Below are 27,661 nucleotides of genomic sequence, written 5' to 3' on the forward strand. Positions count from 1 at the left end.
GAGAGAGAGAGAGAGTGAAGGGGTAAGAGAGAGGACTTAACACTGTTGGCCGCTCTTCATTGGTCACCAATCAATTGCAGAATTGATTTTTTTAATTATTTTAATTGCTGACAAAGCAACACGGGCTGGCCCCTCCTTACATTTCGGAACATTTGTGCCCCCTGGCCTCAGTGAGATCTCTCAGGTCGCCTTCTGACCAACGCCTTCTTGTCGTCCCAAAATCAAGGCAAAAAAAACAAGGGTGACCGAGCTCTTGCCGTTACAGCTCCCGCTCTGGAACGCTCTTCCCTCAGTGAGAAAAAATGCAGACTGTGTGAAGATGTTGACTCTGTGTTGTAATGGGGGGTTTTCCTTCCGTGCAAGTTTTACTGTTTTTATATTGTCACCATTTCTGTTTCTAACTTTCAATTTTTGACACCTACTTTCTTTCATGCCTTGAGAGTACAGCACCTTGTCACTCTGCTTTTGAAAGGAGCTTTATAAACAACATTTACTTCATGACTTAATGAACAAAAGTGTTTCTATGAAAAGCACCAGAGGTTATGGACATTCAATTTTATGAATTTCCCAAATGCAGTACTATCACATCCCAGTGTAGTGATTTCAGACCTTGAAGTGATGAGCAATTGGAAACAAGTAGAAAAATCACAAAAAATATATGTTACAAGCTCACTGAGCTACAGTTTTGAGTGTGTGTGAGTGTGTGTGATACAGAATAACCTAATAATACTGTCCTCACCATAATGAGCTAACTTATTTTGGTGAACTTCCCCTCGCACACCACTTCATGTTGATGATGTCACTAGATCGGAACGAGGGTCCCGCTACGGTAAAGATTGATTCTGAGGGAATGAGGAGTCAGTCACAGCCGCTACAAAGACACTGACAGAAAGAAAGAGGGAGCGATCCCGGCGCGGCGGTGTCGGGTTCTCTCTCTTCCGAGAACCTACGACTACGTTCCAGACTCCCCCCCCCCCTCTGGGCAAACCACACCTAATTGAAAGAAAACACCTCTCGACAGCCAAACACATCTTTACACGTTAAAAAGACGGTTTGAGGATTTGCCGACACAGGCTGTATTCGACACCGTGCGGTGACCGGCTGTGACCGCGTCGCCGCAGGGAGAGACGTGGCGATTAAGAGCAGAATGGAGGGTGACGGCCGCTCTGAGGAGAAAACTCTTCCACTCAGTCGTGGTGTTAGGATTTGATTTGTTATCTCCTCAGCAGAGAGCGTGGCCTGAGCACAAAACAAAACGCTATTTTCATTCCAACTACATCCTGAAGTCCTCCTCCACATGGAACAGCTGACCGTGAAAACAACACATTCCTACGGTCTGGGGGACGGCAACAACACTGGTTGTACTGGCCAGTCCAAAGACAGTGTTGAACACTGGGAGCTGCCCAGTACAACCAGACTGGTAGTGGTGGACACTGGGAGCTGCCCAGTACAACCAGTCTGGTAGTGGTGGACACTGGGAGCTTCCCAGTACAACCAGTCTGGTACTGGTGGACACTGGGAGCTGCCAGGTACAACCACAGTCTGGTACTGGTGGACACTGGGAGCTGCCCAGTATAACCACAGTCTGGTACTGGAGGACACTGGGAGCTGCCCAGTACAACCACAGTCTGGTACTGCTGGACACTGGGAGCTACTAGGTACAACCATAGTCTGGTAGTGGTGGACACTGGGAGCTGCCCAGTACAACCACAGGCTGCTACTGGTGGACACTAAGGGTGCTTTCACACTGGCTCGTTGGGAGCAGTTAAATGGCACCCTGGAGCCAACCTTCCTCACCAACATCGGTTTGCTTGACCGTATGAGAACACAGCAATCACACCCCGTTGAACAACAAAACAAGCGGAGCGAGACCCCCCGAGGGCAGGGTAGGCGGTCTCGACGCGTTTCCAAATGTATTCCGGGTCGGTACGCCTGCGGTGAGAGCGCAACGCTGTACGAAGCGGTACAACGCGCCCGCGGGACGCATAATGTGACGCGCGCTGCATCCGGAGGCGGCACGTCTTCTTATCAGATGTAATAAAACCTTCTTCTGTCTTGACTGTTGCATCAAACTGAACATTTTGCTCGCATACGGAACACTGACATACAAGCGGGTGCTGCGCTGTACGCTGCCCATCACCTCGCTGCCCCCTGGAGGAAGGGCAAGCCGGGGTGGGTTCAATGCAGAGAACGAGTTTCAACGACCACCATTTGAAGCGCGTGTGTGTGTGTGTGTGTGTGCGCGTGTGCGCGTCAGCCACCGTCGCCACATGGGTGCGGGCGTTGTGGTGTGTGTGCTCCGTGCGCCAACAAACAATCTTTCTTTCTTTTCTCACGCCTGAAGAATGGCTTCAAAAACAATGACTAATACACTCTGTTGATGCTCCATTTTCGATACTGTCGATCCCATGCGGGGAAGGTTGTTCAACTGTCAAAACAATCGGACCAACTTCGTATCCCTTCAGCCCCGGATTCGGAACAAAACATGCGAAACCGCAGGTATGAAAGCGCCGTAAGAGCAGCCAGAATGAGCTGAGCCGCTCCGGTGGAGGACCTTTGTGGCGGGTTTCTCGCTCCCAAAAGCCGGTCTCCGAGACGACGCCACATGAGCTCTGATTGGGCGCGCAGAAAAGTATTTTTTGAGATCGGTCGGTCGCACTGCATATCCAACGTACGCTTCCAACCCCCTCCGCAGGATTGGATATCCATTAGGTCCGAGTCTCCCCAAACACTCTCTCCTGCAGATTCACCCACTTCTTTCTTTTGTCGGCGCAAATGAGCACGGACAAAAACTAAATCAACAAGCTGTTCTTCACCGCACGGCTCCGCAGTACGGATTCAGTAAGGTTCAGTTATAAAAACATATCAAGACACAAACAAAACAAAGGGCGTACGTACGGGTGTTTGTGTGTCATACTAAAGTCACACGGCGTGAGCTTTTCCGCGCTGTGTTTTTCTAGAGAGACCAACTGGAAGGAGAAGGGCGGGGTTCATGTAACAAGCTGCGGGGAAACATGTTAAAGAACAACATGAACCTCTGTGAACCAGGCGCAGTCACGAGAGAAAGAAAGAGAGAGGGAGAGAGAGGGAGAGAGGGAGAGAGAAACAAGGGGGAAAACTGGAGAAGAGGGTTTTCCCTTTGCGTCTCGCTATATACAGTACATGCCGGATGGGGGGAGATGGAGGGATGGATGGAAGGAAGGAAGGAAGGAAGGATGGATGAAATGATGATGCCATGATGCGGTTGGATATTTGGAACTTTAGTTTTATTCCATAAATGTCAGAGCAGAGTGCCAAAATGCATCACTCAAAGGTTTTGTAGAATAAATTAAGTCCACGAAATAATTTGCATTGGATCCATTACTCTATATCGTTATGGGCGGTATTGATCAGTGATTTTCAAAGTGTCCTTTGAATTTTGAGGAATAAAATAACTTTTATGCAATATATATGTATAATTATCTCCCTTTTAGCCCTTGATTTGTGATTGATATTTTGTGCTGCTACGATGATTCTTGTTCATTTAATTGATGTTAATTGTGAATACACCGTTTTTATATTCTGTATTTTGAAATACAAATAAAAATATTTCTAACACATGTCCCTTGAATTGTGTTTGGGTTTTCCCACAACCGGTGTAGAAGAAACATCAAATTATTGTTGCGACATATATACAGTATATACGGTATGGCATCAGTGGTTGACCGATTGATCGGTCAGCCGATTAATTGGGCAGATATTTGCACATCTTGAGATCCGCATCGGTCGATGCCTGCGCTCACAAGGCCGATAAGCAAAAATTGTCTGCAGACTAGTCTGTTCAAAAATATCTATTTTCCTACACATAGCGATTCTGACTATTGGAAACAGTTTCAATACTCATTTTACGCACTACGGCTACAGCGGCAGCAGCTGCTTCCTCCCTCTCTCTTTTCTCGACAGCGAGTTGACACACACACCGCTGCAGCGCCCACAAGCCCCGCCTCCTCTCGCTCATTTGCTCCTGTTCGTTATGGTGTTAGCTCATTAAAGATGGCTGAGTACTGAGCCGCAATGAACAGTTTTGAAAGAAAACAGAAGAAGTGCTGTTTGGAAACACTTTGCATTTGAGGAACAACGTAAAGGAGTGGAGTTTTTCCCCTCCTCCAGACAGCGCTGCGCCATGGGTGCCCTCCCGTGTCGACTTTTCCTGGATTTTTATTTTACATCTATTCATTTTTGCGTCTTCCCTTACTTGTATGAAACAACATTTTTTAACACAATTAAGTAAATGGACTGTCCCATTCTGTTACAAACAAAAAAACTGTGTCCTGTGCCGTGTCCCACCGTCTGCCCGTTGCTTTCCGTTGCTATGGGACTTGGGAATTTAGTAAAAACTGGATCTTTTTGTGTAAATACTTTGATTGTAAATAATAAATCCTGCAAGGTCTCCCTGTTACAGACTATTTCCCGACAAGGCTTTAATATGACGCAGTTTATCATTAGTCATCTTTTTATAGATTATAATTACGTATTTTTCATTCATACGTTTTATTACAAAGTTTAGTTTTTTGATTACCTGCGGACATTTATTAAGTTGAAATATATATATTTTTAATATTAAATAAGTGCACTGCGGAGACAAGGCAGAAAATAACATTAGTGTTAAATAAATGTTCATTTAAGTTCGGCAATTTTGCGTCTCATTTGTTATTATTATTGAATTGTTGTATGTATTAGATGCAGAGACTCTCTTAATATTGGCACCGGCCACTGAAAAACCCACATCGGTCGACCACCATACGTAAGGCGGTCCTCAGTTTATTTTCTCTCACATAAGGGGGTCCGTGGTTGAAAAAAGCTTGAGGAGCCCTGGTATAGATCAATAAACAGGGACTGAAGGTACTGCTGCCAAATATGGCGCTGCATTCCATTTCCATTAAACTCTGAGAGTTCAGTGAAGCTCCAGACGATGCAGGGGTGCCACAGTTTGACTAGACTGAGGAGCAGAACATCAACTGAGAAACCAAGGTGAAGACCACGCCCAAAAATGCAGGGAAGGAACATGAACAAACCCTGATGGAGGCAGATTATTTGGGGGTCACTCTTCTTTGGCGTCGTTCGTTTAAGGAAAGAGAAAGTGGCCACGGTCAGGATTTACTCCTCGTGAACAGCGTTAAGTCAACGCGATTGGTCACCTTGACAACCACCACTGAAGTGTATTTAAACTGCTTTTGAACTAGATTCACAAGGCTGCATTTGTGGAGCGAAATGTGCAGGTCGTCGTGTGAACCGGACGCTTTACGCATTCTCTCCCTGGGTCCGACACGGAATTACGGAGCGGGAGAAAATTGTGGATAACCTCAATATGGGAGATGTGTGCACACACACACACACACACACACACACACACACACACACACACACACACACACACACACACACACACACACACACACACACACACACACACACACACACACACACACACACACACACACACACACACACGACTGGTTAACAGATGGTGGGGACCAATCGGATGCTAATGTGTTTGTCTGTCGGCCTGTCTTTCTTCTTAACATTTTAAGTAGGTCAGTTTGTAAGGATGATGAAATGTGTTCACTGTGTGTGTGTGTATATGTATGGTATGTTTTTTTTATAGTATGGTGGTGTATTGTGTGACTGGTTGGCTGTGTGTGTGTGTGTGTGTGTGTGTGTGTGTGTGTGTGTGTGTGTGTGTGTCTCCCATCGAGGAAACAGAAAATACAAAGGACATGTTGACATCTATGTAGCTTTCCCTGAGTCCAACACACTCAAACATGCATATAGCCAATTAATTAATTCCAATTCCACTTTGGATTAAATTTTACATCAACAAAATTCCCTGTGATTGGATGAACATCCCTCGTCTCCTGCTGGTTGGTCAAGCACCCATGTTGACCTGAAGGCCCTCACTAACTACAGGAGATCAGAGTTTCCGTTATCCGGTAATCACCATTTTTTGACCGGGAAAATCTGTGCAAACCCGACAGATTTAAATCTCTCTGGTCAATCATCATTCATTGTCTGGTGAAAATGATTCCCTCTAAGCACAATTTTAATTTGTGCTGGGTGATATAATGATACCAATAATCACAATCTTTTTTCCCTCTATGTCAAAATAAAACAGACTATCGTTTCGATTAAAAAAATAAAATAAAAATCCACTGATCTGTACATTTCCACGTTCGGCAAGTTCCGACGGAAAGCCTTTCAGTTCGGACGATCTAAAGCTGACCTGTCACCTCTAACCAATCACGTTAGTCGACATAGAAATAAGCCCCGCCCCCTCCCCGTGGACAGGTTGTGCTTGTAAAGACAGCACACACGGAGCAGCGACAGAACGCAGCGTCCAGAACTCGGAGGAGGAGCAGAAAGATGATGTCATAAGACAACAAGGACTCATACATCCAAAGTTTGGTGTTTTTTGGGATGATTAAGTTCTGACCCAAAGCAGACGGTAAATATCCAATGTATAAAATATGTCGACAAGATGTGCAACACCACAAACTTTATTATATATTTAGACCTTATCGCCATTTTATTTTAGTTTTTTGATTTTATCAAAATTTTATCTGAGTAAACTGTTAATTAAAGCGGCTGCACTTGTTACTTATTAATTACAGACGGAAAATATTTGATTTAAAAATCGTCATATGCATAATATTCATTTATCTATTTTTAAAACGGCATTAACTGATGGGACTTATTTTATTTTGAATATTCAATAAAAAATATTAGGAATCGACATGCATTCATGATTTCATTCTTTGTACAGCCTGCCTATCAATTGTTTTTAATCTCAATAGATACAGATAATATTTGACCGGAATCTCTCCCGTTTGTCCGGGACATTAAAAATCTTCCAGGACACGTGGACCGGCAGCAGTTTTTTCGGACTGAAACTGCAGCAGATGTGAACAGAGATATTCAGAACACTACACAGCTTAGAAATAAATTAAACAAAATTCTGTTCCGACTGACTGCGAGGGTGTATTACAACAAAACAACATATAAATCAACCAAATTAATGAACATAGAAAATAGAAAAGTAAAAAATTCTCCGAGGCCCCCCAAATCCAACCAGAGACACGAGATTTATTTAAATGCATTTATTCCTTTTTTTCCTGAATCTGTCGTATTTTCATGGTAAAGAGAGCGAGGTTTTTAGGGCAAACAATATATAATAACAAATAGTCCTAGATGTTGTTACCATTTATATTTGAACTAGCCCTCATGTGGATTCATTAACTAATATTCAACCATTACAAAACATATGCCTCAATTCGTCCAAAAGCCTGGCGACCCCCTTCCCACCACCCTAGATCTCTGGCGACCCTCTGCAGGGGTCTGGCACCCCAGGTTGAGAACCACTGCTCTAGAGGGACGACGCTTATGGATCAGACGGTTCCTTCACATAACACAGTGAGTTTTCATACTATTTTACATCAAAACATTTGAACGCTGCTTTGGCTGAGCAGGCAGGCCGCTGCTTTGGCTGGCGGGGATGGAAATGAGACATGTTTGGCTTTCACAGAACCTTAAGTAGCTGGTGATTGAGAAGAGGGGTGTTTGGTGTTTTTTTTTACAGTCAAACACCAGTAACTGTGCGACTATGACGTTCTACTGTCTGTGCTAGACAGAGTGCGGCAGAGAAGAACCCCTTGCTCACGGGCGCCGGCAAGAACCTGCCAGTCAGTGCGACCGCAGTGCTTCACTACGGCTCATAACGATTCATCAACTGGACGTCCCCTTTTCTATTCAGTCCATAAGTCGAGCAGTTAGCCAGTCAGTCCATTAGTCAGTCTGCTGCTCTCTTATTAAATCAGCCAGTGAGAGTTTAGGAACAGGCTCCACAGTGACTCAGGGAAAATATGTTCCCGAACAAAGGAACTTCCTCCTGAACTGGTTCCCATTCAAGCACCTTCCTCCCTCTCTCTCTCTCCCTCCGTTTATCTCCGGACCCTCTCTCTCCACCGGCGCCCGGAGGTTTTCCACGCGTCCTCCACTCAGCCGAGGCGCCAGCGACATTTCTCAGCCTCTCTCGTTCACTTTCCACTGACAAATGTGTCAAAGCAAAGCCCTCGTCTCCATCTCCACCTCCTCCTCCTCCTCCCATTCCTTTCCTCTGGCTAAACAGCCCCCCTCCCAGGCAATGGAAAGTGCGCGGCTGGAGCAGCTCTAAGACAATGGTCTTTCTGTAGCGAGAACTGCTGTGTGTGAGTCTACGTCTAAATATGTAAGTGTGTGTGTGTGTGTGTGTGTGTGTGTGTGTGTTTGGGATGGGTGTGTCTGTACGTGCACATATGTTGCTGCATGTGTGTGTGAGAGTGCACTCACCACTTTATTATATGCTCTGGAGGTGCATTAACCTACTTATCATGGTCCATGTCACGTCTGGTTCAGCGTCCAGTGCCTGGCATTACAGGCTAGACCGGTTGATCACCTGCACAGCGCTTCAGGACTTCAGTACTATAATAAACATGATTATATTTATATTATATGAGTCAGCTCTGTTCGGTTTGAAACCGCTCATGTTTGCTTTATCAAAATAAGGAAAAAAAACTAAGTGTGTGACTTTGCCTGGTGATGTTCAGTTTCTGTGGATGTTGTGGATAAACACTGACGACTGAATTTCTCTCCAGGATCAATAAAGCGTTATCTTAAATAGATAAATATAAATATATCTGGCCGGTTGCTACGGAGTGAGAACAGAAATATCATATCAGCACCTGGCATTTAGAGAATAAATGCATGGATGCTCAAAGTTGTAATCTGTGAGTTTTGTGAAATAAATCTGATACTTTGATAACAAGCATCCATTCAACATGTTTGCGTTGTGGATGGGTTGTGTATATGCTGTTTGCATTGATGGTGGCGGGCTCCGTCTTTCCACGCAAGGATGCAGAGATAAGACACGCGCAAGAAGTGAAAAGCAGCCGTGGTGAAATTGCTGCAGCAGTGTTGTGGTCAGTGAACCGTCGTTTGTAGATGAACATCCACAAAAATGAGCAAAATATATCCACCACCACCACCACCACCAGATATGCCTTAACTGACAAAGATGAATACAAACAAATCAATCAAACAGGATAAGGAAAGAAAGATGGATGGACCTGTATGTCGAAAAAAGTAATTTGCAGTTTTGGAACTTAGGGATTTGGACTTCCAGTGGCCACTGGGGAAACAAAAACATGGATACAGCCACACACACAGCCACACACACAGCCACAACCTCAATCTCTCTCTCTTAGCACCTGAGCAGAGCCACTGGGACGACTGTATGACAATAAAGTAAAACAAGCACGTGTGTACACACACACACACACACACACACACACACACACACACACACACACACACACACACACACACACACACACACACACACACCACACACACACACACACACACACACACACACACAGTGTCGAAAAGAAAGTTGTTGAAACATTAAGTCCATGCTGAGAAGTCAACAGAAAAAACTTGATAGGACACACACACACACACACACACACACACACACACACACACAGGGTGGATGATGAGATCAGCTGCAGTCTCAGCCATCAGTCAGAATAAGTGATTATGATGTCATCACATACAAAGACACCCCAACACCCAGATGCAAACTGGGTAAAAAAAAAAAAAATTAATAAAAAAGGAAGAGGGAGGGAGGGATGGATGGAGGATTAAAGACAGAAAGGCAGCTATTCAGAGAGAAAGATCCAAACATCCAAAAAAACAGCGAGAGAAGTCTCCAGAAATTGGCTGCGCCTGTGTGCGTGGGCGCGCGCGCGTGTGTGTGTGTGTGTGTGTGTGTGTGTGTGTGTGTGTGTGTGTGTGTGTGTTGGGATGGTTGTGTATGAGGAGGGGGCCTCGGGGTCAGGGTGCGCCTGGTGTGACCTCGGCTGCTGCACGGTGCAGACAGGTGGCAGAGCTGCAGCGTCATGGATCAGCCGTGCTCACCAACCACATTCCAGCACTCGCAGCGTTAAGCGTTGCACCTCCAGCCGGGCCACAATGGGGCGGTTTGGCACGCGCAGATCAGGCCTAATCAGAGACCACATCACACTTTAAATCTGGACTAACTGAAATGGGCTTTGTGTCTTGTCTTGACTCTAAACCTCGGATGATTGGCGGGGCCTCCAAATCGACCTGGACAGCAAAAGAACTGGATTATCTGGACCAGCACCAAACCAGACAGAAGGAGCTGACTAGTCCTTCTAAACCTTAGTCCAGGACTTCCTAGTCTGCAACTAATATACATATCAAAATACATATCAAATGAAGCAATGTCTCAGAAAGCTGTTTCTAAATTCTGGATTCATCTATGTAGGATTAGTTATTATTATTATTATTATTATTAATATGTCATATGAGATGATGGTTATCCTATGATGGTGATTTAGTTTGACTCTTCCCGTGGCTTCCGACAAAAGCTTCACCACCTCAGGCCTTATTCAAACGTTGGCTTCAATCACTTCATCTGTTCGTACCCCAACCTGAGTGAACGCTTTACAATTGAGAAACTTACCACTCTGCCGCAGCTTCTCACTGTGCTTATGTGCAGCAAAGGCTGTAGCACAGTAAAGCCTGTCTGACCGTACTAGCAGAGTGAAATCAACAACGAATGCCCATAAATACGTATCATCGGTATTTACATATCGGCCAATATTATTCATTTCATTATTCAAACATCAGACAACTCCAGCACAACCTTCTCCACCTCTTCATTTAGGCGCTTGGTCCTGATCAAGGCCGCCGGAATAAAGACATGATCATCATGGCGTTTCATGTGGACGCACATTTTGTAGTGCAGATCAGTGCTACGTCCCAGGAGAAAACAACGTGTCACGACGCACAGGAGAACACACGAGACCCCACGTGAACAGGAGCTGAGGCTCGACCAACCCTGGGAGCCTGGTGCTCTTCCCACACGCTTTTATCAATTCTCGGCCACGAAATCGGCCGACGTTTTGAGAGTCCTCCCCCTCCGCGTCGGTTATAACCGGTTGAAACCGCTCAGGCTGATGAATTTCAGGATGTAACCTCCACTGTGGTTGGTGGATTGTGGTTTCTTTCTGGTTTCCTCTGTTGATTTTCCGGGTCTTAATGAACTTTAAAAAGGCGGTTGGCGGCCATCTTGGAGCCCGAATAATTGATGGTGTGTGTGTGTGTGTGTGTCTGAAGGTGTTTCCCCTCAAGCCTTTCTGTTTAAAGGTTAGGCCTGATGCAGTAAGCTGCCCTGTTTTATTAGCACAAAGGTCAACGGCACAACATTGATCACGACTGGATACAAGAGAGTAACAGCACGCACGCACGCACACGCACACACACACACACACACACACACACACACACCAAAAAAAACACACCCCACCTTGGTAGGTAATCACCCGCAGGCAGCCAGTAATCTGTTAAAGCCTCCTGTTGGTCCGCAGGGTTTTCCTGTTACACTTCTCAACCTGATAAAACACACAATACTGAGGAGCCCCCCCCTCCAGCCTCCAGCCCCCACCCCCGTCCCCCTCTCCGTCCACTCTCCCTTTCTTACCTCACGTAAACTCTCTCTCTTCCACTTTCTATAACTCTATAACACTTTCTCTCGGCTTCATCTTTCACTCATTCGCTCACACAGCTCTTGGTGCCGTTAAAACGTGATGATAAACTAGTCCTGTGTGAAAGGTGTGAATGAACGCATTTCTGTATGTTTGTATGTGATTGTGCGTGTGCGTGTGTGTGTGTGTGTATGAGCTCCACCTTCTTCATCATCCTCCATGGCCATCGGTCCGGCCTGCGGCGTCTCTCCGCTCTTGAGGCAGTTGTGGATGTAGGTGGCCTTCCAGCGGGCGTACTTCCTGTGTTGGAAGTTCTGGAGCAGAGGAGAGAGGTGGTGAGGAGAGGAGGTGAGGAGAGAAGAGGGGGAGAGGAGCGGGGTGGAAGGGAGAAGAGGAGAGGTGTGGAGGGGGAGAAGAGGAGAGGAGGAGGAGGGAAGCCGTGAGGAGGTGCGGAGAGAAAGAGGAGGAGAGGAGTGGGGAGAGAGGAGCAGAGAGAAGGGAGGAGAGAGGAGATGAAAAAGAAGTAGGGAGAGGAGAGGAGGCGAGAAGGGGAGGAAAGAGGAGGGGGAGGAAAGGTTGAAGACAGGTGAGGACAGGAGAGGAGGAGGAGGGGTGAGGAGGTGAGGAGAGGAGGCGAAAGATGAAACCAGACGAGCCGATAACTTGGCCAGATCAACTCCTGCTGGCTCCAGATAAGCTCCGTGTTTAAACAAAGGAGGGAGCAGGGGAGGCCCAGTCTGAGCCTGCGGCGTCTAATCAGCAGAACAACACGGAGGAACACAAAGCTGACACGCTCACGTCGTCATCCATGAGCGGGGCGCTGAAGGGCGGCGTCAGGCGAAGGCGTTCATACACAAAGAACGAGAAGTTCAAACTTTCATACCCTGCCAGTCCCGCGCTGACGGGCGGAAACTTCGACGTCGACTTTCGCCAATTTTGACAAAAAATAATAAAAGAACAAAAATAGGAATTTTTAAGCCGTGTCGTGCAAAAATTCCGCCTCCAGCCAATAACAAATTATTTATTAAAACCTGTCCTTCGGGTACAAATGAATAAAACATCTCCCTACTCCTCCCGCCGCCCGGCAGTCCGTCCTCCCCTGTCCGTCAAACATGGCTGCAGCAGGAGGAGCCGTGGAGCGGCGGGAGCCAGGACGCTACACGGAGTTTGTGGAGGAACCGGGGAGGGAGCTCCAGAACCTCGTGAGGAGCTTTCAGCAACAACGCTTCCTGTCCACGCGGCTCGACGGATGATTTTAAAAATGTAGCATTTTCCCTGCGTTTCGGCCTCCCGTCCACAGGAAGGCGGCGTTTGAGGCGAGACTGAAAACGCCTTCCAGGGCGGAGATTCCTTCAAAGCTCCGCTTTTTTGTGTATTTGTGCGGGGCCGTTGTGACGTACGTGGCGTCGCCGGTAAAGGATTTCAAGGATTTCAAGACTTAAGGAATCGCGTCCAGACAGTGTTCGGCGCTTGAGGAGAAGCTCATGAGGAGCACGCGTGTCTCCTCATGTTCTTCTGTGGTGTTTGACATCAAGTTTTATCTCATATTATCTCCCCTCCAGCCCCCCCCCCTTTTTTTTTTTTATAAATCTTTATTAGTCCTACAACGGGGAAATTTGCAATTTCTCTGCATTTCACCATCTTAGTATCTGATGTATCTAAGAACAGTGAGCTGCCATATAGGGGCGCCCGGGGAGCAGTTAGATGGTCAAGCGTCTTGCTCAAGGACACATCAGCACGCTACCGGGAGCCGGGGATCGAACCGGCAACCTTCCGCTCAGTAGACGACCCGCTCCTTGTCCTGTATACTGTTGCCCCTCAGTACTTATAAACACGTTTGTCAACCACTTTCCATGTCAAAAAACATAAATAAATAAAAAGCCATTTACCTCTGTATGTTTAGTAACTTCCAGAAGGAAGATGAGTTTGAAAATGATTGGGTCATTCCTTGAGCAGCTTAATGACTTAAAAATTTGAACTCTCCACTGACTACTAAAACACACAATGACTTTATGTTCAATCAGGTTGTCAAATGATAAGCAGCGGCCTGAGGCTGGTGTTACATTTGACAACATTTTAACCGCAGCGTGACGACTGCCCTTTACGGCCAATTTGGAGGTTAACAAACCGGAGGTCCCTTTTGCATTCCGTTCTATTCCAATGCAAAACCTTTGTAAGCTGGCAAAATGGTTTATTAGGCTTGTGTATAATGGGATGGGACTCGGAAATGGAAACGGAGGGACAGTTTGGTGACAATTTATGAGCGGGTGTCGACGTACCTCCTCTGAGAGCTCTCCAAAGACAGACAGGACGTCTATCAGGAGACTGGCAGTGTAGAACGACTTGATCATGTTCCTGGAAGGGGGAGGAGAGGGAGCGAAGGGGGGAGGGAAGGGAAGGGAGAGGGAAGGGAGCGAAGGGGGGGGCGAAGGAGGGAGGGAAGGAGGGAGGGAATAGGGAGAGGAGGGAAGGAAGGAGGAGAGAGGGAGGGAAGGGGGAGAGAAGTACATACCGTGAGGAAGAAACATCTAAAACACCTGTGGTTTCATCCTTTCTAATAAATCTTTCATTAAGTTCCATTTTGTCTGCTTCCTATCACTTCATTTTTATGTTTGATTCCAGTTTTTATCAATCTTAAATATTATTTTTTATCGATGAACACACACACATTGTTGGTTCATACGCTTGTTGAAGCTCCATGTCAAATCTGTATTTGTATGTATCTGTGTCCTCTCATGTTATTGGGGCGGATCATTTTGAAACGTTGAGCTACTCTAAGAAGGTTGTTTCCTGTAAATGACTTATAGTTGACGTACATTTTACACATTTTGAGGACTCTAACCACCTCTGATTGAAACTGAAATTGAATTGAAATTGAAACTTCTTGAAAATAATGATCGGATTGATGATCAACTGAATATTTGAATATAAAATAGGGTATGAATTAGGTTCGCCATGTCATGCTAATTGACATGTGATTGATTGTTTAATTGTCCTTCTAGTTCAATGTATGTCCCCTTCATAGTATAAGCTTAATAATAATAATGATAATGATAATAATAATAATAATAAAAAAAAAATAATAATAATAATGATAATGATGATAATAATAATAATAATAATAACAATAATAAATAAAATAAATAATAATTATAATAATGTACATCCATCCAGAGACATGTGACATTGAACATTGCAACATATACGTTCCGGGCCTTGGGACGCCGAGGGTGCAGCTGCATTTATCAATGTTGAGATTTTAAGTGTTTTTCAGGACGTTAATTTCACAACAGTGTGTCCAGCAGAGTTCAGAGAGCGGAGACGGAGGCCGACAGCTGGCCCTGCCCTGGGCTCCACAAAACTGCGTGTGTGTGTGTGTGTGTGTGTGTGTGTGTGTGTGTGTGTGTGTGTGTGTGTGTTCAGAGATTCAGAGGTGAGAGTTGATTGGTCCCAGAAAACACTGTGATCACAGCAACGGAAACAGCAGAGGTAACACACACACACACACACACACACACACACACACACACACACACACACACACACACACACACCCCCCCCCCCCCCCCCCCGGCCACAGGAAGTATAAATATAAATACACGCACACTAACACATGTAATGAATAAGTTACCATAAAAAATCTGACGCAACATGCAACAGGAAGTCTCTGATTCCAACTTCCACATAGACCCTCACATTTTGCCCCCCCCTGTCCTGTGTGTGTGTGTGTGCGCGTGTGTGTGTGTGTGTGTGTGTGTGTGTCCAGCAGTTACACATCACCCCTCTGAGGCCCCGCTGCCCCGTTAAACGACAGCACAGGTTCCTAGTTGACCTGGGGCTTATTTGTCTACACCTCCGCTGGAACGCGAATAAAATGACCCAAAAAAAAAAAAAACATAGAGCCGAAACATAGAGCAACTCTAAAGCTCCACCTGACAGCGTGTGTGTTCACACCTCCACAAGTCTGCAGAGACGGTGGCGCCTGTTTTTGGGTCCCACCATTCTCACCACAACAGCGGTGAGGGAGTGTGTCAAGAGCTCTTGTTTATTTCCTTTTACTGGTATCATTTTGGAGTCAGCATCACTCATTTTACGCATGACAATTCACATTTAGGCAAATAAGCAACAGATTGGGGCTCATGAAAAAATTAAACTGTTCTTCCAAAAATGACACTGATCAAAGACTGGATATTCCACATCTCATGTTAGGAAATGTTTCATGTGTAATTGAGCATTCCATCGACTACTGTTATTATATATCATAGAGTATGGAGGGAGCTCCAAATGGATGACATAGACAAGACAGAACGTACATAACATATTTTGTTTCCTCCACCCTTCCTTGCATTCTTCTCTCCATCCTACCTTCCTTCCCTCCCTCAGCCCTTCCCTCCTTTCCTCCCTCCTTCAATCGTTCCATCCTTTGATCCCCCTTCCCCTCATCCATCCTTCCTTCACTCCCTCCCTCCTCCCTTCACTACCTCCATCCCTCCTTTCCATCACTCTTTCCCACCATCCCTCCTCCTTCCTTCCCTCATTCCTAAATTCCCCCTAGGAATACAAAAAAATTCCAAGTGTATCCTTCCTTCCTTCCAATCTCGCCCCCCCCCCACCAATTGTTCTTTCCTTCTCTCCATTCTTCCTTTCTTCCCTCCCTCAACCCTTATTTCCTTCCTTCCTTCCATAGGAAGGAAGGAAGGAAGGAATCCCTGGGGGATTAATGCAAATATGCCATTGTACCCTTATGCGTCCTACCTCCCCTCATTCCCTCCTTCCTTGCTCTTGACCTGTTTCTGTGGAGGGGTGGTCTTGATAACACTGTTGTTTGGAAGGTGAGAAGTTTTGTCTGGTTAAGTTTTTGGAGCAATTTTGAAGAAAATTGGCCTTGAAGTGTCTGTAAACCACACCCGCTCCTCCAGAGGATACTACATTATGCAGCTTAGGCCAAAACTCACTGAGTTATCACACCAGAGGGAAACACAGGATTGTAATGACATAATTTAACAAGAATACGCACGCATACACAAAAACAAACACACGAAGATATACACACTCATAGCTGTTTTTGTCTCCTGAGTTAAAAGCTATGTCTTAGAATAATTATTCAAAACACTTCTAAATGAGAATGAATCAGTAAAAACAGATGGATATCCTTCTTTTAAAAAAGGGATTTTTGCTTCTTGCGATCTACTATGGTTCCCTGTTCTGCCGAGGCCTCTCACATAGCTTACATGTTTTAAGTTTTATTGAGAACTTTGGACCGCAGTTTGACGGCACCACTGGAAAAAAAAGGACAAGATGAAAGGCCCGGTCGTTTACGAGCCTGGACGGAGAGAAGGGGACAGAAAAGATAGGACGAGGAGGGAAGAGGGGTGGAGAAGGGAGGAGAGGAGAACAGGGGAGAGGAGAGGGGACTGTTTACTTTCACCGACTGCGGTGGAAGCCACGGTAGTGCTGGTTGCACAGGCACTTCTGGAGAGTAAAGCTGGAACCGTTATACAGCAATTACAGCGTTTCATGATGTCATCAGCGCCCTCAGCTGTTAAACCTGCCGACAACATAGTGCCAAACTCCATTTTTATTGGTATTGTTTCTTTTATTATTTTTATTTTTTAACATTGGAGAAGATTTTTATTGGTAATGGTTTTTATTATTGTTATTGGCTGCGAGTATCCTTTTTTTATTGTATTGGTTGCGTCTTGAGTGATGATGTCCTTTTGGAATGTGCAGTATTGTCTTATTGATATATTTTTGTGTGATTTATGTTTTTATGCGTAGGTGACCAACACCATTTTTTAATCAAGTTTATCCACTCTTATCTATAGGATCAAACACGCACGCACGCACGCACGCACGCACGCACGCACGCACGCACGCACGCACGCACACGCACACGCACACACACACACACACACACACACACACACACACACACACACACACACAACATAATTAGACATTGTGGTTACATTTCTGTCAGTGACTGACAATCGATTCGGAAAAAAAAATTACCCAAAACTTGTCATAATATGAGGTGTTGAAAATCGAATACCTAATGTCAATATATGGTAATATCTGACACTGGTATAGCTCAAACAGCTCACCTCGTCTTCACAACGTATTATGATATACGGTTTTTCTTTACACATCACAGAAATATATACCTCTGCTGCAGTTTGGGCATGCACAGCCTGCATCCCTCCTAAGGAAAGCCCTGCGGTGCAGCTCCTGAGGAGGGATGCAGTGAGTTTGGCATCAACCTTTAAATGATGTACTCTGAAGTGCTTCCTGACAGGGAACTTAGAATTCAGGACACATTCTGTGATCTGTGCTCAGGAATGTGATTTTACACATGACATCATGGACAACACACAGGCACAAAAACAACAAACTCTGTTTCTGAGAGACAAATAGGATGCTTTTAGACAGAGCCTGTGTGTGTGTGTGCGTGCGTGTGTACATACAGTGTATATGGACAGCAATATTTACATATATACAGTGCCTGCATCTTAGTGATAGCCTGTTCCTGGCAGGCAGCATGTAGACATGATTGAAGAGAGGAGGATGTGCAAAATTAACAGGTTGTCTAATTAGGGACACGTTTAATTAACTATCGAGCAAAACCCTGACACGATAATTAATGTACATAATAATGAAATCACAAGAGTAGAAGGGAGAGGAAGAGGAGGAAGAGGGAGATGTGGAGGAGAGGGGAGGGAGGAAGAGGAAAGCAGGAGGAGGGGGAATATGAAGAGAAAGATGTAGGGGGAGTTATGACAGGGGAGGAAAGAAGAGAAATGTGGGAGGAGAGGAAGAGGAGGAGAGGAAAGGAAGACATGGAGAGGGGAGGAGCAGAAAAGACGAGAAGATGAAGGAGGTCACTGGGAGAGGAGAGAAGAGAAGAAAAGATTAGATTCAACTACCGTATATTCCGGACTATAAGCCGCTACTTTTTTCCTAGGTTTTGAACCATGCGGCTTATACAAAGGTGCGGCTATTCTGTGGATTTTTCTTCCACCGCTAGGAGCGCTCTAACCGGAATTAGAATCAAAAATAAGATGGACGAAAAATCGATGCAAAGAAGAATACGCTACTTTTTCTTTAGCAGATAGAACGCGGACGATAAATTACCAACTGGTAATTATTTTCAAATCCTCGCCCCTTCATCACGGAACCCACACGAAGAAGTTTGTATGATGCAAGTTTAAAGTTGAGGCCATCGACATCAGTGTGAATCGGGCATTTAAAGCTGCACTCCGGGTTGAGTGGGAGGCTTGGATGACAAGTGGTGAGAAGTCATTCACAAAAACTGGCCGCATGCGAAAAGCATCTTTTTCTGATGTCTGTCAGTGGACACTAACAGCGTGGAGTGCTGTGAAAAAATCCACCATCACCAACGGGTTCCGAAAGGCTGGACTGCTACGCGAAGCGAGCGGCGCACCTTCAGAGTCAACTTCACCGGAGGATGACAGTGACACGGAGCGAGACTGAAAAATGAAGGTAAATAAATGCCGTTTTTTTTCTCTTGGTTCTGTTCCGTTTTAATCAGCAAAGTTGCTGCCGTGTTAAAAGGCACTGTTCGGAAAGAATCTGTTCAGGTACATACATGTACATTTACAGTTCAAAATCGTTCTGTACATGCAGTAAATATCTAATTTTTCAACATAGATATCTGCGGCTTATAGCCCGGTGCGGCTTGTATATCTCTTTTTTTTTTAAATAGAGCGGATGCGGCTTATATACAGGTGCGCTCTATAGTCCGGAAAATACGGTAATTGTCATTGCGCAGAGCACACGTACTGAGACAACAAAATGCATTTCTCTGCATTTTACCCTCCGAGTAACTGAGGTATCTAGGAGCAGTGGCTGCCATATAGAGGTGCCCAGGGAGCAGTCAGGGGGTTAAGTGTCTTGCTCAAGGACGCATCAGCACGCTACCAGGAGGAGCCGGGATGGAACCTGCAACCATCCAATGACTAGCCGACCCGCTCTACCTCCACGTTGGCTGGACAATACGGTAGAATACTCAGTGCTTGAAGTGGGCTGACACTCACCAGTACGTTTCACCCTCTGGCGTACCAGGACTTTTTTCTAACGCCCCGAACTTGTCATGAGCTGCCCAGACTCTGTTCTGCCCTCCCAAGTGGACAAATCAGGTGGAATTATTGTAAAATATATCATCTTTTATTGAGCCAGGGTGCCAGTCGAGAGCATGTTTTCTTTTAATTATTAGAACGCACAAGCTGCGAGCTCCAAAACAAAAATTTAAATACATTTATTTTAGATGTATTTATATATTAAAAAAGGCCATGTGAACAAGGGGAGTACCAACACATATTTATTTCCTCTTCAAGCACTGATAATATATTGATATTTATGTGATAATCTAGAGAAATGGAATGTTATAATAATAATAATCCAATAGATAAATGCATTTCATAAATAAATACATTGAACAAATAAATAAACTTAAAATAAAACTTCCCCCAAAGATCCTCCCTTTCAAAGACGATAATATGATATTGTGAGAATTTTGGCGTCATGTCCTCCAACAACACTATGACAATGATAGCACCCAAAGGCGATACATAATAAAGCGCAGGTTATCAGCAGATGTGGAGCGTTAGGTTTGCGTACTTGTGGAAGCGTCCGCCTCGATCTTCGTTGTCGGCGTAGAGGAACATCTTCAGGGCGTAGTTCTCGATGTGGGCGTTCCCCACCACCTCCTGACTGATCGACTCGTTCTCAACCAGCTCCTTCTTCATCTGCACAACACACACAAGCACACAAAGCAAAACCTGTCAAATGAAAGGTTCAATCGAGATGGTGACCGGCGAAGCAAAAAACCCCAAAGTGCCATTCTTGGTTCGTTTACATCAGTTTATGATATACTAGTCCTCCCTCTAGTGGCAGAAAAATGCCAACTTTAACTTCAATACAATTATTTAAAAAAATCAAATCAATAACATAAGACACTTAAAAATGAAATAAAGTTTTGGTGTCTGGTTGTCATGTGGGAACATTATTAGCCAAAGGGCTCTTATTTAATAGTTTCCAGGAAACAAAAAGCCTAAAGCATTGACCTTTAAAGGACAAATTAGATTGTGTGTAAACAGGGTGTGGCAGCAGGTCCACGTAGAGAAGTGGCTTCTGGTCGAGTCTGTGACTGGGGCTGCAATCCACCGTTCACAAAAGAGTGAGCGACCTTCTGCGGCCATCAGAAACGTGTCAATAACACTTCACTTGGCAATGAGTTACCGCTCATTTAAGTCTTGTTTTACGTGTGTGCAGCGGTGTTACAGGGGGAAAAGGAAGCTCTCAGTCTTGATGGGACCGTGAGTTAACTTCACCGTCAACTCTGATGTTTCATTCATGGTTTTTTTTCTACGCAGCGGGGGGAGACGTTGTAGCCCTGACGTCATGAGAAGGAATCCTGTTGCGAAAGGTCAAACTATCAGAAACGATCTTACCAAACTCCTCGGGAAAGTTTCAAAATATGAATATCCTCATATTTTATTTCCCGTCTTGTTTATTGACTCTTTTCTACCTGCTTAGAAAAACACAACAGACGGACGAGGAAAAAATAAAAAATAAATAAATAAAGTCTGTCAGCTTGGAAACGTCTATCTATAGATATAAGGTATATAGATAAATACAGTATACTGTACACATATATAGGCAACCACTAACACATCTGATAACTGCAGAAGTGTGATGTGCGTTGAGATTACTCAGAGAGACAGATTGTCAGTGTGATTTTAATGACGCTCTTGTAAGCTCTGAAAAGTCCTGCCTCAAGGGGAGTGTGTGTGTGTTTACATCTCTATATGAAGTACTGTATGTCAAACAAGACATATGTGTGTATAATTATGTACAAAGTGTTTGTCTCCAGAACCGTGTTAATTGGCTCAGAGCGACACTCTCCCTTCATTCACCAGATCTCCTTAATTTCATTCAAATTATTATTATTTTTTTTTTGCTCTTTTTCTTTTCCTACAGTTTCACAAGAAAAGGGGTGTTACATTATTCAAACATCTGAAGGGATGTGAATATTCAAATATTGACGTAAACTGGATGTCTGGGAGTTTTTATTTATTTTTTACTTTGGTAACTAATTCAACATTGTCCATCAACTATGGACAACAACCTTACCGTTCGAAAATACTAAAATTGAATTTGCAATGCAAACAACGGGTCACAACAGCCTAAAATGAAGCGCATCACACATTTACCTCACACACAAAGCTTTTTTTTTTTTTTTTTTTTTTTTTTTTTTAACATTTTTAGGCTGCTTTGTGGAAAACCAAGACCATTTCTGGGCTTTATTAGTCACAAAAAGTAATATGACATAAAAAAGAAAATATACATGGATATATCAAATAATAGAAAAATAAATTTGAGACGACCTTATCCGCAATATCCCTTGTGTCTGGATAAACACATGTTTGCTAAAATAAACAATATAATAATAATCTAAATTCAGAAACAATTTTAGAGAAATATAACATTTGAAAAGAAAAAAAAGTTGTTCAGGTTTTTATTAGAGACACACGGTTTATTGCTTCCAAAAATCGAATTTCATACTCCTTAATGCAATTCAAAGCCCAAATTTCATAATAATCTCTTTTTAATGACCCACAATATACGCTGTGATATCGTCCCTGGCTGGTAGAGCCAGAGAGAAGTAGAGAACTACAGTGTCCAGCTCTTCAGCCTCCCACCGGTCCAGTTCACCGTAATCCAGTAGTTTATCCCGGTTCACCTCGACAGTGACCCCACCACCAGATCCACTCAACCCTCCATGCCGCCTCGTGACTCACACCAAATGGAATCACAAAGTCTCGACCCACTCAGATAAATCCAATCACAGTGGGTGCCTTCCAGGGAAGTCAGGAACTTAATCGTGTTCTGCAAATATTTTCCTTGGGTTTTGTCAGGAAACTGCATGACAGGAGGGCGCTCACGTATCAGAAAGACAGTATCTGACTGTTCATGAGCACAGCAGAGGACGGTCATTCTATTCTTTTTAACACAAAAACGAAATTAAGCTTTAATTCCAGTATCTTACCCAAAAAAATCCAGAAATCCTTCTGATTTTTGCATTATAATTATCATATCACTCTCTTCTCAGACCAGTTCCAGTTATTGCCGGGAATCGGTGAAACCATGGAAACGGCTACAATAAACTTCCACATAATTTTGTGAAGCATTGCTAAAATTGATAATGTTCAACCATGAATTATGGGCAAAATGATTTTGAATGAAGGCCAACTTGAGACACATACACACACGCACGCACACTGGTTAATGCACTTGCCTGGAGTAACGTAACCCCTCTCAAAGGCACCACCATTGTCCCGGCTACTGGGACAATGGCGGCAAATGTCAAGGCTTTCACAAAGGCTGCTCAAGTAGCTGTACCTGTGTGTGTGTGTGTGTGTGTGTGTGTGTGTGTGTGTGTGTGTGTGTGTGTGTGTGTGTGTGTGTGTGTGTGTGTGTGTGTGTGTGTGTGTGTGTGTGTGTGTGTGTCTGTGTGTGAGTTTGAGTGTGAGTTTGAGTGTGAGTGTGTAGAAAAGTCATTAATCTATTGGCTTTTGGAAGCCCCGCAGCTCCCATAGACGATCGTGCCGATGCAGCCGCAGTATCACTTTTAGCAAAAATAGATGTTATAACAGCAAAAAAACAACCACACATTAAACGCTCGCTGCAAAAAAGGCAAGTCTCTGTTGTGATAGGGACTGTAAATATCTCACAAGAAGGACTGGTGGACCCAGGCTCGGCTTTTGGTGGTTAAAGGCAGATTCCTTCTCTCACATTCCGTCTTCATAGTGAAAATGGTTACTGATTTTTTTCTATGTTTTCCTTCCAGCCCATTTTCAAAACGTCACATCTTAGGATGTGACCTCACTCAATACTGAGTGAGGCAATTAAAGAAAGGTTTTCAGCTATCTGTCTTTTTAAAGCCATAGGTCAGGAATTTGTTTTACACTATTAACTTTATTCATTACTATTAGCACTGGAACTGGCCTCATTAAGAAGTGTGAAGAACTATGTTTATGTTTTTGCAGTATGTGCTACTACTGTAACATTTTCAATATTTGTAATATGTAACGCATAAGTCATGGCAAATCAATATTATCATTCCCAGTATCTTCGTTCCTGGGAATAGCGAACACCTGGCAGTTGATTGAAAGGGACCCACTTCCCTGCCTACTTCAGCCTGACAGTCTCTCCCCAGTGAGGGAGGGATCCCTCAGCACACTGGCAGATATGCTGAATCCTCTGGAGGGTAAGCAGCCTCCAGCCTGTAGAACTAATGAAGACTTCCTAATAGTGGACCTCAGGATGATTTTGCATAAAGGATTGTTTTTCGCAAGAGGAGCTATACGCCAGAGTTTGGGATGAAGAGAAGGAGTCCGCTGGGCTAACCTCTGCTATCCCCGGTCCAGGAAGAACCTCAGTTGCTTCATTGATTATTTTATTCAATTGTTTGGCAAAATAAAATCGAACCTTGGTTAAATTTAAATTTTCCCAACTTTGAAAGTGCCTATCACAGCCGTGGTTGCCACATATGGTGGAGAATGCTGGCACCCCCAATTCTCATTTTGGTCGCTCATTTGAATTTTGGGAAATTAAAACCCCATTGCAAGTCAAATAGAACAAGCAATTGCCGCTTGCTGAAGGGATAACTGGAGCTCTAGGCAGCAATGGCAACCTTGTGCCAAAGGCTGACCCCAGCTGGAGAGATCCCCCACAGCCCCAAAGATGTCCTGACTAAGCTGACTCCAGACAATAATGAAGAGGCCTACCTTGACTTTTTGAGCAAACAGCCGCCAGAGAACAATGGCCTGCAGCCCACTGGGCTGGAATTCTTTCCCAGTACTTGTCAGGAGAATCAAAACACAGAGGGCTGTGTTAACCAACTGCTTGTACCAAAGCCTTATGTCTCAAAGATCCTTTACCTCGCCCACACTCACCTCCTCGGTGCCCACCTTAGAATTCTGCCCTCTTGACACCTGGCCAGTAGAACTGAGCCAACACCTGCTCATAGGTCTTTTCAATCCCTGCCGACACTGTGCTGAGTACCAGAGGACCGCGCCCAAGGCCCACTACCATAGTCCCCTCATACCTTTTAGTCATCATCGACACACCATTTAGCAGACGGACGTTGTGGGACCCCTCCCCAAGTCCAGTCGGGGACACCACTTCATCCTGGTCCTGCTGAATTATGCCACCCGGTACCCTGAGGCCATCCCCTTACACACTGCTACTGCACGGGCCGTCGCCAGGTCAGCATAGCAGAAGAGATCTTGACAGACCAGGGCTCCTGTTCATGTCCGAGGTAATGACAGAGATGTGCAGAAGGCTCAAGGTGAGACAGCTACATACGTCTAACTATCATCCACAGACAGATCGTCTGGTTGAAAGGTTTAATCAAACCCCGAAGCAAATGTTGCATAACTTACTTGATGTTGATGGGGAAAAACTGGAATTAGTTGCTACCCTGTCCTATTCTCCATTAGAGGAGTGCCCCAGAGCTCTACAGGGTTCTCCCTGTTGGGGCTCCTTTACGGTCGGAGACCCAGGAGAATGCTGGACCTGGCAAAAGAAGCCTGGGAGGAACAACCCTTACCTCACCGGTCTGTATTTGAGCATATGATGCAACTGATGGTTCAGGTCTGACCGGTCGTACGAGAGCACATGAGGAAGGCCAAGGACATCCAAGCACGTGTCTACAACAGGGGAGCCAAAGTCTGGGAGTTCCATTCAGGAGAAAAAGTACTGGTTCTGGTCCCCACTAATAACTGTTAATTCCTGGCCAAATGGCAGGGTCCCTATGAAATCGTGAACAGGACAGGCCCTGTTAACTACCTGGTAAGACAGCCAGGCTGGCATAAAGGCCACCAGATCGATCATGTGAATTTACTGAAAAAGTGGTTTGACCCTTACCGCACCCCGCCCCCTGTCCTCACAGCTCATGTCTACCCCCAGGAACCTGCCAAAGTCAATATGGGAGTGCAGCTGGCCCCTGGCCAACAGCAAGACCTACGGGAGATCCTGATGAGGACTGCCGATGTGTTTTCCGCCTGGCCTGGGAGAACAACAGTCATTGCCCATGACATTGTGACCGAACCAGGGAAGATCATCTGACAGTGGCCATGCCGCATCCCTGAGGCCAGACGGGGTGATGTCCGGGAGGAGATCCAAAATATGCTAGAGATGGGAGTACTGGAGATGTCCCACCGTGCCTGGTTGAGCCCTATAGTGATGGTGGCGAAACCAGACGGGTCCCTGAGGTTCTGTAATGACTTCCGCAAGCTGAATGAGATCTCCCAGTTCGATGCCTACCCAAGGCCAAGAATAGACAAGCTGATCGAGTGCCTGGGGACCACCAGATTCATTAGCACCCTGGATTTAACTAAAGGGTAGAGGCAGGTACCCTTCACTGGGCAGGCCAAGGAGAAGATGGTGTTCTTCAGTGCAGATGGCCTCAACCAGTATTGAGTACTCCCCTTTGGGGTTCATGGGGCCCCCGGGAAGTTCCAGCACATTATGGATAAAATCCTCAGGCCCCACAGGAACTACGCAGCAGCGTCACGGTCGTGGAAAAATAATGTTTGGCAATAAAGTGGGCACTACACAAGCTACGTTATTATCTGTTGGGGAGACGATTCACCTTGGTGACTGATCACACACCACTTAGGTCGATGCGCTTAAACAAGGAAAGGAATGCCAGGTTGACAAGATGGTTCCTCGAAAGCTCACTTCAAGGTGGGAAAAGTCTACAAGAATGCAGATTCCTTGCCACAGACACTCAGGGATGAGTGTCTGTGGGCTGTCGCTCCCTGCACTAGCATGGACCTGGGGGGAAGGATATGTGGAGTGCCAGGAGAACCTCAGCACTCCTAAAGGGCTGGAGAAGGACAGCAGGACCATGACAGCCCAAGTTGGCAGGTAGAGTGCTGTTAATTCCTGGGAATAGTGAACACCTGGCAGTCAATTGCAAGTGACCCACTTACCTGCCTGCTTTAGCCTGACAGTCTCTCCCCAGTGAGGGAGGGGAGGGATCTCTCAGCACACTGGCAGATATGCTGAATCCTCTGTAGGGTAAGCGGCCTCCGGCCTGTAGTACTAATGAAGACTCCCTCTGGACCTCTGGATGATTTTGTGTAAAGTGCTGTTTTTCGCAGAAGGAGCTATAGGCCAGAGTTCGGGACGAAGAGAAGGAGTCCTCCGGGCTAACCCCTTCCTGAATGTTAAACAGCGTTCGGCCTTCGGTGTCTTTCACCTGTCCTGTGTGTCCCCCTCCCCCAGGCCCTATCCAAGGAGTGAACTCTCTAAACGAATACCCCGGTCGGGGAAGAACCTCAGTTGCTTTAATTATTATCTTATTTCTTTTGTTTGGAAAAATAAAATCCACCCTTGGTTAAATTGAACATTTTCCAACTTCAAAAGTGCAGATCGCGGCTGTGTGTGTGTGTGTGTATGTGTGTTTTTACCGTCTCCAGCTGGTCCATGAGTTTTACCAGGAACTTTCGGCATTCTGGTGTTTTACTGTCCAACTTCATTCCAGTCTGCATAGCATAGAGACGACCTGTGGAGAAGCGAGAGAGAAACAGACAAGCACAGAAAAGGTCAGAATGAACATTATTTTATCCTATAATAAACCCAATCCCCCCTTCGATTGTTCCGAAATATTCCACAGAGGAAGTCCTGATCAATTTTTAACAGCTCTGTTAAAAACAGATCAATTGCACAGTGAACAACATGAAAAGCACTGTATTGGTTTCCACCTCAAATATAAAAAGACATCTTTCTCTTTTGTAACTCAAACTCCCATAATCCCAACCCTGTCAATTAGCTCTCGGCTCAAATTGTCTCTTAAACAGCAACTGGCAGACTGACATGTTGGCTGGATCACTGGTTCTCTGGATGACTGAATGACTGACTAACCAACGTCAGGGCTGACAAAGTGGATTGATCAACATGAATTGATAATTCAAAACAAAACACTGAAAAAAGTTTAAATATTCTAAATGTGTAAAAATCTATATTTCTTAGGTGTTTCAAGCTGAGAA

The 27,661-nt window shown here is 45.0% G+C and overlaps 1 protein-coding gene across 1 annotated transcript in view; it reads right to left on the reverse strand.

Annotated features, from left to right (window-relative positions):
* vta1 (vesicle (multivesicular body) trafficking 1) overlaps nt 1-27,661 on the reverse strand; it is a 58,575-nt gene that overhangs the window by 12,315 nt on the left and 18,599 nt on the right. The window contains exons 2-5 of the mRNA XM_079996844.1: nt 27,083-27,177; nt 20,220-20,347; nt 13,862-13,937; nt 11,785-11,896 (exon numbers count right to left, since the gene is read on the reverse strand). Of these exons, the coding sequence (XP_079852970.1) occupies nt 11,785-11,896; nt 13,862-13,937; nt 20,220-20,347; nt 27,083-27,177 (411 nt within the window). The remainder of the gene's footprint in view (nt 1-11,784; nt 11,897-13,861; nt 13,938-20,219; nt 20,348-27,082; nt 27,178-27,661) is intronic.

This window comes from Zeus faber, assembly GCF_960531495.2.
Source record: "Zeus faber genome assembly, chromosome: 2".
NCBI classification, from domain to species: domain Eukaryota; kingdom Metazoa; phylum Chordata; class Actinopteri; order Zeiformes; family Zeidae; genus Zeus; species Zeus faber.